General features: G+C 39.7%; 1 protein-coding gene across 2 annotated transcripts in view; it reads right to left on the reverse strand.

Moving 5' to 3' along the window:
• Positions 1-1,325: 1,325 nt before the first annotated feature.
• Positions 1,326-18,406, reverse strand: part of add3b (adducin 3 (gamma) b) — a 32,833-nt gene continuing 15,752 nt past the window's right edge. For both annotated transcript variants that reach the window (XM_037782808.1, XM_037782807.1), the window contains exons 6-15: positions 17,674-17,823; positions 17,220-17,363; positions 14,283-14,381; positions 13,445-13,618; positions 10,192-10,452; positions 9,891-10,007; positions 9,173-9,262; positions 7,209-7,332; positions 3,279-3,374; positions 1,326-3,044 (exon numbers count right to left, since the gene is read on the reverse strand). In XM_037782808.1, coding sequence (XP_037638736.1) covers positions 2,776-3,044; positions 3,279-3,374; positions 7,209-7,332; positions 9,173-9,262; positions 9,891-10,007; positions 10,192-10,452; positions 13,445-13,618; positions 14,283-14,381; positions 17,220-17,363; positions 17,674-17,823 — 1,524 coding nt within the window. In that variant the 3' untranslated portion in view covers positions 1,326-2,775. The remainder of the gene's footprint in view (positions 3,045-3,278; positions 3,375-7,208; positions 7,333-9,172; positions 9,263-9,890; positions 10,008-10,191; positions 10,453-13,444; positions 13,619-14,282; positions 14,382-17,219; positions 17,364-17,673; positions 17,824-18,406) is intronic.

Below are 18,406 nucleotides of genomic sequence, written 5' to 3' on the forward strand. Positions count from 1 at the left end.
ATATTATACTTAAGTCACGATACAATCTTATTTTGATTTTAAACATTTTGTGATATGCTGAGCATTGCGATAAGATATATTCGGATTTTTTTCAACTGCAAATTACACAGTTTGTCAACATCTGTTTTATCTAATGAGATACAGTTTTCACTCGGTCCACCTCAGAGTTTTCATTCACATGTCTTAAGGTCAGAGGTCAAGGGACCCCTTTGAAAATGGCCATGCCGGTCTTTCCTCGCCAAAATTTAGCGTAACTTTGGAGCGTTATTTCACGCTATTCCTGACAAGCTAACATGACTTGCTTGGTACCAATAGATTCCTGAGGTTTCAAATGATACCAGTATCTTCACTCTAGCTTTAAGAGAATACAGAATAGCGGCCAGGCCTGCCGGTATGATGTTGAATTGTTAAGAGGCTAATAGTATGTACGTATACAGTATATATTAAATTGGGCTGTCAAAGTTAACGCACATTTGTTTTAACACCACTCATTTCTTTAACGCATTAATGCAGATTATGATTTTTAGGTTGTGGCGGGTTCAGTTTTAAAGGTAGCATGAAGATGGTATCATATGAATCATCATATCATATGAAATTAGAACCTGAGGAATCCATCGGTACCAACCATGTCATACTAGCTTGTCAAGAAGGAGGCTAAATAACACTCCAAACTGGCATGGCCATTTTCAAAGGGGTCCCTTGACCTCTGACCTCAAGATATGTGAATGAAAATGGGTTCTATGGGTACCCACGAGTCTCCCCTTTACAGACATGCCCACTTTATGATAATCACATGCAGTTTGGGGCAAGTCATAGTCAAGTCAGCACACTGACACACTGACAGCTGTTGTTGCCTGTTGGGCTGCAGTTTGCCATGTTATGATTTGAGGAGATTTTTATGCTAAATGCAGTACCTGGGAGAGTTTCTGGACAATATTTGTCATTGTTTTGTGTTGTTAATTGATTTCCAATAATAAATATATACATACATTTGCATAAAGCGAGCATATTTGTCCACTCCCATGTTGATAAGAGTATTAAATACTTTACAAATCTCCCTTTAAGGTACATTTTGAACTGATAAAAAAATGTGCGATTAATTGCGATTAACCATGGACAATCATAGGATTAATTGAGATTGAAAAATTATAATCGATTGACAGCCCTAATATTAAAAGATTGATACTTCACGTTCAATATCAAAACAATATTGCCGCGCAAAATACCGCGATACTATGTTGTATCGATTCCCCCCCCCCATCCCTAAAAGTTAAGAAATGATAACTTCACAGATACCCTTAAATCAATAAGCAAGAGAGTAATAAAACAGTTTTGGAAACATATCCGAGCTTTTATTACATCAGGTGGAAGGCAACTTTAAAGGGACTGACTTTGAGGGAAGGTGACTGCAAGGTAAAGCACCATGGAGAAAAAACCCAGGCGACACAAATAGCAATGTAAACAACGCAGGAAGATACAAGCACTAGGCACACAAATTACAAAGTAGCACAATTTTAAACACAACGCGCTGTGCACATGTTCACTAAATAGGGAGCTTAATTAAGGTGAATAAAAAATATGATAAAAGAAGTGTTAAAATATTGTTATTAGATTGTACTGTCACATTTCATTTCTATTTCATTGCTTCAACATTTGGTTTAGCGTAACAAAAAGAGAACTTCACAAGAACAAACTTATTTACAAAGGCAAAGAGTTCACTCCCTTTGGGTCAAAACAAGTCATTCACATTATTGACTGGGATGTAAATATAATGGTCCTCTAATATACTTTATATCAAACTCTTAACAGTGGCTATGAAGACGAGCTTTCCACAGCATATTGCCATCAACTGACGAAATGAGTCAAAAAAACATCGATCACTTTCAACTGTCCTGCGATTCGGGCTCGGCACTTTCATTGTCCAAACGAGAGACTCTCTGTCAGTTCTGTAAAAGTCAAACTTCATCACTCATAAACATCAATAAGCGTGACTCATCACTTTGCGGGGTTTTTCTTTCTGTTAGTCACAGTCAATTCCTTGTCACAATTACAATAAAAGCAGCAACCATGGGGACAATACCACTGACATAAATGTAAAAACGTGAATTATTACTGAATTTGTCAATCACAGCATGTTTAGTATAAGAGTTAGTATGGAAAGTAAATCATTAACTATCAAACACTATATTATAATGTCTATAATATAAACCAACATATATTATTACAAGATAGTATAACTATGAAGACGTTCAGATACAAATCGTACTTCTTATCGGGCCGAAAGTCGTATAATCTGAATAATGTTCAGCCACTGTTACACTTATAGTGTGATTGTTAAATTGTTAAAACAGTTTTCTTAGCTTTCAGTATACATTCAACAATGAACTTGTGCAAAAAGAAAATCGCAAATGCGGAACTGTAATCTGGTGTTTTCATAACCTTTGATATCCATTTTTTAAAACCCCATTAAAAATATGGGTAATAACAAACCACAAATATGCAGTTTTTGCCTTCACTTTTTCGTTTGATTGGATTTTTACTGAGCCCTTCAGGAACGGTCAATCACAACTTTGTATTAGCCGAAATGTTCACAGGTAATAGCTGTGAATGAGGGAAGATGTGTAAAAAAACAACACAGTCCCGAGAGACTTTCTGACTAAATTATAGTCTGTTCTCTTATTTCATTTCCCTTCAACAAGCTGAAAATTAAGAAGGCAATTCAGATGTTTTCCCAATAAAACACTTCATTTTTTTTTTTTTATACAGTAAATGCCCTCAGGCTTCTGCTATCTCTTTCTCTTTCTCCTTCTCTTTCTCATCCTTCTTTTTCTTGCTCTTTCTCAAGAATGAAGGTGTGCGGAACTTCTTTTTCTTCTTCTTGGGGGACTTGGTCTGGCTCTCCGGGGTCTGAGCCTCCCCCGCCTTCTCATTAGATGTAATGGAGATATCCGCCGTTTCCGAAGTGCTCACGCTCATCTTGGATACCTCCATGCTCAGATCCTCGTCCGTCTCATCCAAGTGGTCTTTCCCGTTGGGTATCGTGTCTGTCAAAAAAGATGAAAATCAAGTCAGTGGTGAAGGATGTGGATAAGAAGCGCAGTCACACACACACACACACACAAGGCTGTAATGATACATTTAAGTATCCATTTCATTTGAGGCTTGTCTTTTTACAGATTTTACACCAGATGGAAATAAAATACAGGAAAAAAAACAAGCAGCTATTAATAACAATTTCAAATAAGAAGAATTTCAATGCCTATTGACTAGCTAATTACCTTGTTTAGCTGGCGTCATTATGGGAGAGAGGGAGAGGGAGATAGTAGAGCCATCGAATGTTGTCATCTCATCTGCATCAGTGGCATCATCATCTTCTGTAAAAGGATTAAATCCATCACAGGTTAGTCGTTCAGTAAAGCCGGTATGTTCGTGTGAGTGAGGCGTATTAGATGAACAAATTTATGTCGCTCAGAATTGTTTTTTTTAACAAGACTATATCTGTGCGTTCCAGTACCCATACTACCACACTATTTAGTATGCCAGAATATGATTTAGTATGTCCCGATACATACTATATCAAATGCAGTATGACAAAAATACCAGGATGTCCTACTAAATCCGGTGGTTTTATGCAGTATTAAAGCCAGCATGCTTTTCTGGCTATCCTGACCCACAATCCTCTGCATGGTGGATAAATTGGTGCCTTCAAATGAAACATCTGAGCTCGTGTTTACAACATGGGAAGTCGTGTACATAATATGCTCGGCGTTCAAGTGGTTAAGACGTGAGAACGCCGCTGCTAAGCAACTGCAATATTAACGTTATTGTCACGTCTAAGCAGCCACAGAGGCTAACAATTCAGCAAGCTAGCAAGTGGGTAACATAACGCAGGAAATGCAAAGGCGTAATGACAGAGGAAAAAGATGACGCCGTTGGGAATATCAACATTTTTCAAACAATATACGACTAAAATTATAATATATTAACTTATTATGCGCCAAAAAATGAGCTTCCATGGCTTCCACCATTTCTGACAACGTCAACAAACACGTCACAACTCTTCTCGTGAACACGCCACGGTAAATACGACCCCCATTTGAAGGCACCATATGACCGAGAGGGTCAAAGTTCAGTTAGTTATGACGAAGTAGTATGTCCAAATTGTACGCATACTGCATGCAATAGTTCATACTTTGTAATGGCCGCTGCAGTATGCACTAAAAGTAAAAAGAAAAAGTATGCGATTTGAAACGTGGCCTATGAGTCTACAGCCATGCTAGCAGCTCCGTGAGGCTGTACTCTGGCACGACGGTGCTTTGAGCTTAATCTTAAAGTCAGCATGCTAACGTGTTCTTCTTAATGTAGTGTTTGCATGCTAACATTTGCTAATTAGCACTAACACACGTCTCCAACCGGCAAGGAGGCTCTCAGGAAGTAATAATTACAGTTCAGTGCGTTTGAAGAGATACATATTACTATTTGTTCACACAAAAGTATGTTGAACGATCGTACACATATTGAGTATGTAGTGCATAGTATGTGATTTCGGATGCAGCCACAGAACAGCTGAGGCTGATGTGAATATCATTATTTTTTGCAGGTATTTGCTCATAAAAGCTCAAAAAGTACCAGACAAATTCAATATTTGACCTGACGATAGCGCTACATGAAAAGTTAAGGGATCGCCAAAGTGATTACAATTCATCCAGAAGGGGACATGGATGTCTGGAGCAAATTTCATAGCAGTCCAATCCAAGACATTTTAAATCCAAGCCTCATGATGGTGCTAGAGAAAAGGTTGCAAGAAAAGACTTAAACTCCTTAACAATGTTGCTACATTTTTATTAATCTCTATTAGCTGACTCATTATTATGATAGGGGGGGGAAATAAAAGGTGCTCCCTTTAATACACAGCTATAGAAATGTTTCCCCATCCTGCACACGCATCTTTCCTCGTCTGCAGTCATAACTGAGACATGAGTAATTTGACGAGACCGATGTCTCCGCGGCTCATCTCTCACCATCCCTGTGAGCTGACTTCACAGCTTAGAGGAAGAGTGAAACCGCGGACTGACGTTTTTTCTCCTTCAGGGCATTTTTGCAGCAATATCCTCATTTCAGTGAACGTAGTTCCAATATTTCCTCCGGGCAGGAACCACGCACTCTGACTGGACTAATTAATTGCATGGACTACAGCCTAATGAGACTGCTTTTATGTGGCTGGCAATAAGTACAGCAAACTTTTGGAACATATATAACTACAATATTAACACTACACTAGGGGTGGGAATCACCAGAGGCCCCATGATACAATGTTATCACCATACTTAAAGGGGCCATTTTTTTTAAAACATTGGTATTATCCTGGAGGCTACATAACATGATGTAAAGAATACTGCAACTTGCTCATGTACGAGCATATTGTGAAGGTACTCCGGGAAAACCACAAGGTGGCAGCGTCGTCACGGTAAATGGAAACTGCCTCTCAGTGGCGACTTTAATGGAGTATAGAATTTCAACAACATTTACAATATAAATAAACATGCTGTCACTTTTTAAATCTATTTTATGTTAACAATACACACTCATAAGACAGGGAAACTGTGTCATACTTTTCTGACTTCTTTTGTCTTCTAGTAGTTATAGTTTATGCAAGTGCTGTCCACTGGAACAGAGAAATCCACTGGAGCGGAGAGATCCATGACAGGATTTGGGTAGCAGCTAGCTCGGGGTTTCCACAGTTTCCGCGCTCTACTTTGTCAACAAAAAGTCTCGTACTGTATTTATGGAATTAGCTATAGCTAACGTTATTTTACTTTCCAACTAGCTAGCTACTAATATACCGCGCGTGTCACTAGCATGGTCGCTAGCCGCGGGATGACGGTCACTACAGGCCCTGAATCCATGGATCTCCCGTTCCAGTGGATTGCTCTGTTGACATGGACAGCACTTGCATAAACTATAACTAATAGAAGATAAAATAAGTCAGAAAGGTATGACACAGTTTCCCTGTCTTATAAGTGTTTTTTGTTAACATAAAATAGATTCAGAAAGGGACAGCATGTTTATTTATATTGTAAGTGTTGTTGAAATTCTATACTCCATTTATATATCGTCACTGACGGGCACGCTGCCACCTTGTGGTTTCCCGGCACGCCTTCGCAATAAGCGTGCACATGAGCAAGTTGCAGTATTTTTTCCATCATGTTACATAGCCTCCAGAATAATAATATCAATGTTTAAGAAATGGCCGCTGTTCCCCTTTAAGTCACAATACGATCATATTGCAATTTAAAAAAATGTTGCGATATGCTGAGTATTGCGATAAGATATATTGCGATGTATAGCAGTTTATTACCTTTTTTCCCAAATGCAAATTATGCAGTTTGTCAACATCTGTTTTATCTAATAAGATAGTTTTCACTCTGATCATCTCAGAGTTTTCATTCACATATCTTGAGGTCAGAGGTCAAGGGACCCCTTTTGAAAATGGCCATGCTTTTTCCTCACCAAAATGTAGCATAACTTTAGAGCGTTATTTAGAATTCTTCCCGACAAGCTAACATGTGGTGGTACCAATGGATTCCTTATGTTTTCTAGTTCCATATGAAAGCAGTATCTTCACTCTAGCTTTAAGACCGAGCCCGTTACAACCTCTGGAAGACAGAATTGCGGCTAGTGTTAGTTTATATAATAAAAGATTGATACTTGACGTTGTGTATCGATACAATATTGCCACGCAAAATATCGCAATAATATGCTCTATACATTTTTCCCCCAACCCCACGTCACACCCAAATAATCATCAAGACATCAAGTAATTCATGCAATAATGTGTAATGTGTCTTTCTTAATTATAAAAGTCAAACAAGTTCAAATTGATTTCATAATTCTTCAGAAATCTGCATTTAATGGGTCCTAAACTTTAGTTTGAACTATTTCCTTTCTGGCCTTGCTCGGTGAAGTCAGAGATTGCAGTTAAGCTTCGAGATTAACTTTGTCTCTTCATCTCAATTCCTTTCATGACCTCAGTGACCGCGAAGGATTAACTTCAAAACGTCATACGCTCATAATCTACATGGGATGATGTCAGATATATGAGATGGTGTAAACCCAGGTCGGATTAAATTAAGTCAAGGTTTTCTGTGCCTCCGAAGAGCAACGGTGCACTTAAGGGCTTTGTAATGGTAAAGAAACCGTTTGACTACCTTCTTGGCCTTGCTGCTTTCTCTCCACCAAGCTCTTGTATTCCTCCAGCACCCTCTCCGTGAGCTCATTAAAAGGGTTGGGGGGAAGAGAGCGAGTCTGCTCCTCATCCTCCATGATGAAAGCCTGATTGACGGGAGAGAATAAAAAGACATTATAGACACCTGATGTAATACATTTTTCAGTGAATAGAAGTAATTGTTCATAGGGAACAATGACGACTTTGACGAAATGACGAGTTTTTCCCAGTTGCTTTGGCACAATTATCCTGTCTGCAATTCTCACATCTATAACGGTATATATTGGTTTGCACATTTTCTTGGTTGTTTTCATATAGAAATCAAATGTAGAAGTGCATTTGATCGAGTGATGCACTGAGTTTGCCTCTGTCATCATAATCGATTCAACTCGTTCCAGTGGTAGCAGGCAGCTATTTTTCAGCAACAGGATATTTGACATATTATTATCAATAATTATTATTAGGTTACTGTTTGTAAGTCTCAATGAAAGGAACGACATAAAGATACACAATTCCAGTGTCTTCTTCTGTCCCACTGAAAAAGTTGTTTACTGTAGACATCTTGACTTGTCTTAAAGGGATTTTCGGGTGTTTTGAAGTGGGGTTGTATGAGGTACTTATCCATATACCTACAGTAGATGATGATCGGTTAAGTATACGCTATATTTAGAATACTTTCCGAGGGGGAATTGAACTGAGAGTGAGAGTGAGTGTGGCTGCTTTGAAGAGAGCATAGATAAGTTTCACTCTCAGTTCAGTTCCCTGTTGGAAAGGGCTGTCTGATGATAAGATAAAGTGGCGAAAATATTCTAAATATAGCGTACACTTAAACTGGCATTGATTTTTTTTTAGGTGAGCCTTTCTTTTAGGTGGCTAAAATACATTTTGTTGCCGGCCCGGTCCACAGCAGTACATCGCTTTGCTTCCGTGCGGTAACTCCTGTCTGTTTCTCCAAACTGGGGGCGTGCTGACTGTCATCTACTGTAGATAATACATTGACATACATATGAATAAGTACTTCATACAACCCCACTTCAAAACACCAAAACTATCCCTTTAACGTGTCCATATTGGAAATTCTTGCAGAATTGCCCATATGGATCACACTAATATATTTTAATATATGTTTGCTTGTATTATCTGTATAGTATATTTTTGTGAATGGATTCTAAGATGCATCGCGATGCGGACGTGAACGATTCTGAAATGATGCAGTGACAGAACATAATCAGGAGTTTGGTTCCATTTCAGCTCAGAGTGAGTCTTTACTGTGTATTACTGTCGCGCTTGTTTCTCTCCTCTTTCTCTCTCCTCTGATCGCTCTGTTTCACCGAGGGCGGAGCTTTGTTCACACTCCGTGTGCGTTTAGATGCAGTGATTTAAACCAAGTAAGAGTAGAAGAGCTCTGAGTAAGAAAAAAGTCTGCCAGCCGCCAGGCTAATTCATGCAGTGTAAAATGCCATAGGCATTCATGAAGTGCCCTGTCTAAGAGCTGCTATGTGAAAATCTTCTTTTTGTAGATTAGAGCACACTTGTAATGCACTGCAGAAGTGTGTAATGCACACTTGAGATGCATCGATAATCGTTTTGCATTTGAATTGTTTGACAGGTGAATCGTAGTCGAATCGTATTGTGAGGCCAGTCAAGATTCACACCTCTATAACTAAATAATAAGAACATCAGTGAATTATGTGTGCAAACTCTTTTTGTACTTGATGGAATCTGACGCTGGCTCTCTCGCTTTTATCTTCAGTGGAGTGCAATGTTGTTGTTTTTTTACTTTTGGGGCAGTGATGAACTCGTTGATGAAGTTATATACTTTTGAGTTAAATGTCTTGAGTGAGCCACCGTAGTGTTGTAGTGCTCAGTTTAAAATGGTGATTGTGTTTTGAGAACTGCAGCAGTGTTTTAGAAAATGAGAAAAATAAAAATGGTAAATATACTCACCGGGCCTTTTATGGTGTCCACAACGATGCCTGATAGTAACTGAGATTTTGGTCCAGAAGTCATCAGGTCACCTCTGTGCTGTTCTTTAATCTGAACAAATGTATGGAAGAAATTCATATTAAACTTGGTTCAGGAATCTTTATACCATACTACACCACCTGCCAACATGAAGTGTGTCAGACATACACTCAACAACACAGCAAATACCAGTACAGTTCTTCTACGGATCATCGATCAACCAGCTTTGTGATTGATTGTGTATGGAAGGCAGCTTCCATGCTACTGTATCAAGATTAATGTCGATAGAGCCGCAACGATTAGTCGATTAATTGTTTAGTTGGTCAAAAAAACAAACATTCGCTGGTTCCAGCTTCTCAAATGTAAGAAAGTGATGCTTTTCTTTGTCTTATATGACTGTAAACTTTTGGACTTTTGGTTGAATACAACAACCAATTTGGCAACATCAACAATTATAACGGAAACAATTAATTGAGAAAATAAATGACAGATTCGCTGAGGAAAATAATTGTTTGTTGCAGCCCTACAGTACTTGTCAGAATATATTGATCATCATCAATCTATTGAAAAACAAGTCTTGTACCAATTTCTATGCCATATATCATAGAGATAGAATGATTAAATAGTATATTTCAGCTTAAATCTGAGTAGGAATGAATCAAATCAAGTCTTGTGTGGAAAATGTGTCGTTTCAACTGACCCGGTTCCTCTTATCCAAAACCTCTGTGGGATCAGTGTTGAGTGGAACAAACTGGTTGGGGTCCTCGATCTTTATTGGTGTGCCGATGCTATAGCCCGGCTGTGAAGACTTCATCCACTGAGAAAAATACAAATTGGGGAAAAATAAGATTTAAAACCTGTATTTATCAAACTGGCCACAAGAGGGCAGGCTAATACAAAGTAATGGCAGCTCCCCAGATCACTTTTTCCTTCAGAGGCCAAAACAGTAAGGGCTGATATATTAAATTTATTGTTACAGTTTGACATGAAAACCAACGCACCATGGTTTTGGTCCTGGGGCTGACATCTCCGCTGGGTGAACGTTCAGGAACGTTGACCCTCAAGTAGCTGTTGGGCGAGTTGAGCCACCGGGTCCTTTCTCTCTGCTGTTTCTGCGCCATAAACTTGAAGGGGCTACGCAGACCCAGCTCATCGTCCTCCGGTGGCACGGATGACACCGTGGCGGGGGTCTCCACGTCGTTCTTAGAGCGGGGCTTTTCACGGACGATGGGGTTCCTGTAAGAGTGGCCGGTTCTGTATCCCTAGAAGGTCATGCAAAAGAGGAGACATTATTCTAACATACTGAACAGTTTTCCTTTGCCAGAGGTGTTTGCAGTTTGCTGTACTGCTCTTCACCGTTAAATAAGAAATAACTACAAAAGATACAAAATTCAAAAGGATGCACAGGCCACCCAAGATCCACTTACACAATGCTTCTAAATATTTAAACAACGCTGTATATACACAAGCAGGGTTTTTTGCAGATGTGCCCAGTTACAGAGGGAACAGACACAACTTTGGTTTAAAGCAGTGTGTTGTTAATACATCAAAGACGAGAGAGACAACTAGAAAACCGATGGGAACTCGCAGTGGGTGCAGAGTGCAGTCTGAACAACACTACAATCCAAATCAAAATTGGCATTTTCTCGCAGGCAATGTGACAAGATTGCCACTGAAAACGATCCCTGCTTTGGGCTTTGATCGCTACAGTGCGAGCAAGCCATCATTTATTCACAGCATTGTTCACTGCCACGCCACAGTTTCCAAATGTTGTGATTAGTAGTATAGGCTTGATTAGCATATCTTTTGTTAAGAACAATAGCAGAAAGCACCTGGTCAGTATCTGTTACCACCTTTCAGGTATCTCAGATTAGGGAAGACATACTGGTAATCAAGTTAAACATGCTTCATCACAACTAGCAAACTCCACCCTGTGGCATGGACAGATCAGTGGGCAACCTCCGGGTTCTGAAAAGTGAAGCCAATGCTGAAGAGCCTTAAACTTGCATTCTCTCTATCAGCCAGCAGGGGGCGACTCCTCTGGTTGCAAAAAGAAGTCTGATTGTATAGAAGTCTGCGAGAAAATGTCCCTACTTCTCACTTGATTTATTACCTCAGTAAACATTGTAAACATGAGTTTATGGTCTCAATCGCTAGTTTCAAGTCTTCTTCAGTACAGCATGATGTTCATTTAGTAAATTATGGTCCCATTTGGAGTCACAAGAGCTTTAGGGCGTGGCCACCTTGTGATTGACAGGTCGCTACAATGACGTTTTCCATTTTGGGTGTTGTCCACACTTTCATCTTACAACTTTAACCCTTTCACAGTGTGTTTTCAGTTCATGAAAGTTAACTGTAACATTTTAGTTATCTAAAAATGTCATTCATCATTCGGTTGTGCTTAGCTCAACCCTCTCATGTTACTTCTGGTTGCAAAAAACCAAGATGGTGACGGCCAAAAACCAAGAGGGCGACAGCCAAAATGCCGGACTTGAGGCTACAAAACTGCAGCAAAGAGTATTGAAGCAGAGAAACAAAACTCTGGTACTTTTTTGACAACAGCCGCTAGATGGCCTTGCGGTAGCGCTGCCGCTTTTTTGGACTGAAAACGCTAATGAGTCTGTGGATGTATAAAGAAACGTCTGTAAATCAGAAGATAATATTTTTTGAGGTAAATCAACTTCCCAGTACGAACACTTAAATATCCCTCATTTAAATCATTTTGTCCTAGAAGTTGTAAAGGTTACTAATGGCCGAATCCAGAGTTATTTTCCTCGGCATAATGACCGTGCATCCGACGTACAGGAATGCACTGCCCTGCACGCTTATATGACATTCTGCCAGCTTCCTGCTAGCTGTATGCGGCTGTAATAATGGATACATTGGCTGTAATTCATCACTTTTATTATCTTATAATACACTCATGGGCTGTATGCTGTAAGCCTGTACCGTGGTGGATGTATTAACGTCTCTGTTCTCAAACAACCGGCTATCAGCCAGTAGCTAGTAGTGCTAGTAGCATGACATAAACAGAATTTAATGTAGTTGTAGGCTATTTACTAACAAGTAGGGCAAAAGCACAGGACACAACCTCTTATACATCTGTGGTCTATTGGACATCCATTTTTGAGGTCCTTGACATGAAACAGTTTGAGATTGCTCTCAAAATCTTTGTACTAGAATTTTCTAACTTCTATTTATGTCCATCGCTCACTTTATGCTCCTCTGGGAAGTGTCAAACAAGTTTAATTAATAAATAAAGCGTTATAATAGTATGAATGTTTATAATATTTGTATTGTTCAACACAGGCCATTTCGGTAGAGACATTAAATATGATAATAGAATAGAAATAATTTTGTTTTACTTTAGTGCAGCACTTTGTAAGCGGACGTTTTACTGGCGTCCGGTAGTCGCTTTCAGTCCAGAATGGCGGAAGCGTAGCTTTACTGCTGAGCGCTGATGTTGAAATGGAACAAACAATTGGCTTTCATTTCTTATCAATATACGTTCTTTGACGGTAGTCCACAAACCAATGGGTGACGTCCTGGTGACTACATCCGTTTCTAATTTACAGTCTATGGGACAGACAGACCTCCTGTTGCAGTGTGCTGGCATTTGCACCCAGCGTCATATTCAACAGTCTTGAAGGAAATGCCAAATCCAATTTCTAAATTGAGTACACTAGAGTGCTTACACACACACCCACATACACATACAAGTGATTGTGTGGTCTATGTGCCCACAGCCAGCCTCACCATCTGGAAGCTATGATTGAGAGGGGTGGGCGGGCTGTATGATCACACAGAGCTAACACAGCTGCAGCCCACTCCAGCCACAGTTGTTAGCGAGACGCACACTCAAACAGACACAGTCTGACATTTTCTGTGCCCACAGAACATGTCAGGGCCTGGTCATTAGCAGTGTGGTTAGACTAGCGGGGTTTAAATTGACACAAGTGCAGCACAGCACCAAAAATCATCAAGGTGAAACAAGAACCTGCAGACAGCATGCTAGCCACAGACAAAAAAAAATGGTCTGTCAATAATACCTATCTGTAATTGTAGTGAAAAAATGTCGACAGCTGTCATAAAAAACGCTATGATCCAATTACACAAATATTTTTTTCGGATTAGATTTAACAAAAACGTATCTAGTTTCATTGTGTCCTCTAATCAGACACTTCCCGAGGAAGCGCCCGAGACAGGAAACTCAAAGCATCATGGGTAAAAAGGCACAGGTCAGGGTTCACTCACCAGGTTGTCCAGCATCCTCATGAGGGACTCAAGCTCGGCCTCGCCCACTTTCCACTTGACCTCATTGTCCATCATCAAACCGGCAGTGGCCACTCCCTGGGTCAGGGGTTTAAACTTGTTTCTGTCCAGGAGCACGAGGTTGTGCACGCCGCCCGAACTCCCCAAAGCATGCACCTAAACAAAAGAAATGATTCTGATATACGCAATTTTTTTCTTTTGGAGTTACAAGCCAACTTATTATTCTGTGCAAAAGTTACCGACGATTTCCCATCATGCATTAATTATAATTCTGCAACGTCAAAACTTACTTAGAGAACATTATAATTTCTCTTCTAAGATACGGTAGGATTGTAATTATACGTCAGCTGGGCTGTCAATATGTGTCAGGAACAATAGAAAAACAAATACAGTCCAGACACAGCGGGATGATGAAAAAACAACGCAACTGCCTCCCCGATACAAAGCAACAGGAGTTTCTCAGAAACACCGCAGGGTTCCACCCGGCTCTGACTGAACAGTGCTCTCTCGCACATATTTGACTTTGCTTTGTTCAAACATTCTGTATGTTAGACATCAGCTTTGCTTCCATCTCAAGCACTGCGGTAATGCTTTGCTATTTGAAACCAAGTCTGACTCCTTCGTAGAAGAAAATGAAAATGATTGCTACAGGTGAAATGTGAAAAAAAGTGATTTATACACATGTAGTTAGCTTATGATTGTGTCAAAGTGCATCAGGGCCATGTTCAAGTTCCGAAATTGCTCTGACTTGAATATTGCAATTGCACGTCATTACCAGGAAGAGGTAGTATCAGGAATAGAAATCAAGCTTTTTTTATACCTGGATTTCACACGCTTGCTGTGAGTGGTACACGTAGTGGAAAGCCTCTTCTGCTGTTTCTCCCAAAGCGAGCAGCCCATGGTTCCTCAGGATCATCACCTAAAAAACACAGCAGACACTTGAGCTGCCTCATAGCCCTCCATAAACACCATGAAACACTAAACAAATCCAGCTAATACATTAGCATATCCAGATATGGGGAAAGTTATCTGGATACTGCCCAGCAGTATCCAAATATGCTAATTAGAGCTGTCAATCGGATTGTCCATAGTTAATCGCAAATTAGGCACATATTTTATATCTGTTCAAAAATGTACCTTAAAGGGAGATTTGTCAAGTATCAAATGCTCTTATTATAGGAACCCATTTTCATTCACATATCTTGAGGTCAGAGGTCAAGGGACCCCTTTGAATATCGCCATGCCAGTTTTTCCCTCACCAAAATGTAGCGTAAGTTTGTAATGCTATTCAGCATTCAGCAATCTGAGCACGCTACAACCTCTGGAAGATCGAATAGCAGCCGAGCCTGATGGTTGTAAGTTGTGTTAATGCGTTAAAGAAATTAGTGGCGTTAAAACAAATTTGCGTTGACATGTTTTTATCGTGTTAGAATTTGACAGCCCTAATGCTAATGTACATTAATTACATTAATCAATGTGTGCATTATTAAGCAAATATTCAACAATATATCAACATACATGACACTTGTAGTACTGATACAATCACTGCATGCATCTAAAAGCGAGAATGAAACAAAATGTACATGTTCATTGTGCCCTTCTGGTAATTTTGGACTGTGAAATCCAAATAATAATTAACACAATCAACTAAGCTGAAAATATGAGCATCAAGAGCTGAATAGATGCTGTCGACGTGTGTTTCTAATATTCTGTCCCCGTCATGTATGCAAATGATTAATACGCTTATTTGCTTTCTGGTGGAGTGTTAGATGAGAAGATCGACGCCACGCCCATATCTGTCCATTAAATATAAGCCTGAGGCCAGCATCTGGTTAGCTTAGCATAAAGACTGGTAGCTATCAGTACCTCTGAAGCTCCCTAATTCAACTTATATCTTGTTTGTTTGACACTGGGACCGCTGTAGCCGACGCCATTAAACGCTGTGCTTAGAAAATTTGAATCATGCCTTCATTGTGTATATGTTTTCCTCCCGCCCTGACTTTTCCTAAATACCTATTCTGCACATGGCTGTATTGTCATAACGATAGAATAACATTTAGAAAACCAAATAGATGTTTTTTTTCATGACAAAAGCCCCCTTTAGTCGGCAGGAGTATCGCTGACTAATGTTGGTACTCTCCTCGAATTGATTCATTTGCATAATGGCCGTATAAGCGCATTGAGGAAATGAACAGGACATAGTCTAATACACGCCAATAGTCACTCACATGCACTTATAATCACACACAAGGTATGTAGGCCCACAGTGTTCATATATCATGTCATATGTGGGAAATATCAGAAATGAAAATGATCACACTTTTTGTCTAACTGTAAAAGTTGTGCCCCTTGTATGCACTATACGTATAAGTAATGAAGGCTTTACCGAACAGTCTGATGCTTCATTCATAATGTTGACATTTGAATTATTACTATCAATAACTTACAGAAACATTGCGTGCAACCTCTCTCTCTCTCTCTCTCTCTCTCTCTCTCTCTCTCTCTCGTGAATTGTCTCAGTCTTCAGTCCAAAAGTAAAAATGTATTGAAAAAAATAAATAGATGTAATCATTTCCAAAACTCACATTTTTATCTCATGAAATATTCTGCTTCAAAGCATATTTGTTGGCTTTTAGCCTTTCAAAAACAATGATTTGTTCCATATGCTACTGTACTTTTGCTTCGCCATGGACTATTACTGCATCGGGTGGCAGCATGAAAATAGTTTTTTCTAAAAATAGATATCATATGAAAATAGCACATTTGACACTGCTAAGAGTATACCAGTTTAATGCAGGTTCTATCTGTTAGATAAGCTATCTGGCTGTGTATGGTGTGTGTGGGGGCTGCGTATGGACTGATGTCATTGCTTGCGCTATGGAAACACAGCTGCACAGCCCGAGTCGTCGCAATGCGCTAAAGAGATGGAGACTGATGAGGCGTTACTGGCCCATCAAAAGGATACAGACGCATTTGGGAATTAGAGAAAATAGTACCCCAAAAGAGCTAGAGGTCTTTAGTGTTAATTTGTACAAAAAGTGAAGTTTGTAGTTTTACAGGGGGGTTATGTAGCGGACTATTGGTTGGCGGGGAGCGGTGACTTCCTGGAGTGTTCGCTCACTGGTTACCTGGCAACATCTTAACCCCTTAAGAAAAACGTTATAATATTATATATTAATATAATAATGATGACAAGACTCCAGGTCGCTGCATCCAGCCAAGAAATTGTTCAGCACAAACCCCAGGCAGTTATTTTTGTTTTGTTTACCTTTGGACAGTGCTAGGCTAGCTGCATCCCCCTGCTCCCAGTCTTTATGCTAAGCTAATCATCTCCTGGCTTTATTATCATATTTAGAAGACAGATATGAGAGTAGTATCAATCTTCTCATCTAACTTTCAGCAATTAGAGCAAATAAGTGTATTTCCCCCAAATGTCAAACTATTCCATTAAATATTCTGTTCCCTTCATGTACGTCACTGGTTAAGTAATTGAAGAAAAATCTCTATTTTAGACTAAATGCTTCTGGTTGAAGTTAGTCAATAAAAGAAATTCAATTTTAGTAACATTGCATTTGTGTGACATCCTTCAGTTCCCTATTTTATAGTGTGTATTCATTCATTTATATTCACTAACCAACACGTACGAATAACCTCATATACATAATAATAATATAATAACTCATGAGTAGCTGAAAGGCTGCTCTCTCCCATGAGAAAGGGAGCCTGTCACTAATGGAGTCCCTTGGTTTGACAGTACCTTGGCAGTAGGGCCCAGAGCTTTCTGAAACTCCACCTTCTCCTCTTTATTATCCAGGCTGCCATGGTAACCGAAGCAGCTCACGTCTCCCAGAAGCAAAGCCTCCTGGGAAATGGGCAGGATTCCACATTTCATCGAGGACACCTGTTAACATGGGATAAAAGCAAGTGAGACTGTGACGCACCAACATATAAATAGAAGCGCTTTTTTTTTTGCTATCAGGCACAAATAAAAACTTTACACAGCGATGATCATCATGTGCTGTGCATTTTACAGCCAAGCTTCAAAGGAAATGGTAAAAGCGTGTTACAGGGTGTCTGCATCGAAAATAAGTAGCGGGGGGCTGCTTTTAATTCAGCCTATTTCCTGTGGTGCAAAAATAAGCATTTAGCAGCGTGCTTTCATGCTTTGATTAAGATGACGCTCATTTAATATGGGCCTGGAGCGTACTTACAGCAGCTGTGGCGGGGGTATGTATGTGGATGATGCATCTCACGTCAGGGCGCATGGAGTAAATGGCGGCGTGAGGAGCAAACCCAAAGTGGTCGATACCCAGATCAGAAGAACCCTGATCCACCACCTCACCGATGATGTTTACTTTCACCTGCACATGGCAGAAAAAAAAACAGAATTTCAGAACATGACAGAATACCAATGTTAAATACTAAACCTGTAAGTAATTACATACAGTATGACTGAACCATTAAAAGGTACCCTGCGGAGCTTTCTTGTAAACAAACACAGCTATGTTTACATTACATAATTTCTCACAAAAACACATGTTTATCCTTGAGGCCTACAAAGTGTTGAATGCATTTATTTCCTCGTAAAACATTTGCAAAGTAGTTTTTTTAATATGTATATTTTGGAACCTGCGTCGTTTCCATCCACTTTTATTAGCTAGCTAGCTTCTTCCCCCGCCTTTTTGCTGGAGCATTAACTATGTGTATGTGTATGGCCTCATCCATGTGCTTGTGTGTGTGTGCATGCAGCTCACTATACTGATGGGAATAGATCCTAGCTGGGAATTGTATGTCATGCATCCCTTGTGGGCCTGCATGACATACAAATAGACACATGAAAAGATTGCTCCATAGCGCTATCAGTAGTCAGATGAGTGCCTCATCATATACCTTCTACACACATGACACTGCACTAGCATCTCTGTTCATTTAATTTACTTAATA

The sequence above is a fragment of the Sebastes umbrosus genome, chromosome 10 (assembly GCF_015220745.1).
Source record: "Sebastes umbrosus isolate fSebUmb1 chromosome 10, fSebUmb1.pri, whole genome shotgun sequence".
Classification (NCBI taxonomy): Eukaryota; Metazoa; Chordata; class Actinopteri; order Perciformes; family Sebastidae; genus Sebastes; species Sebastes umbrosus.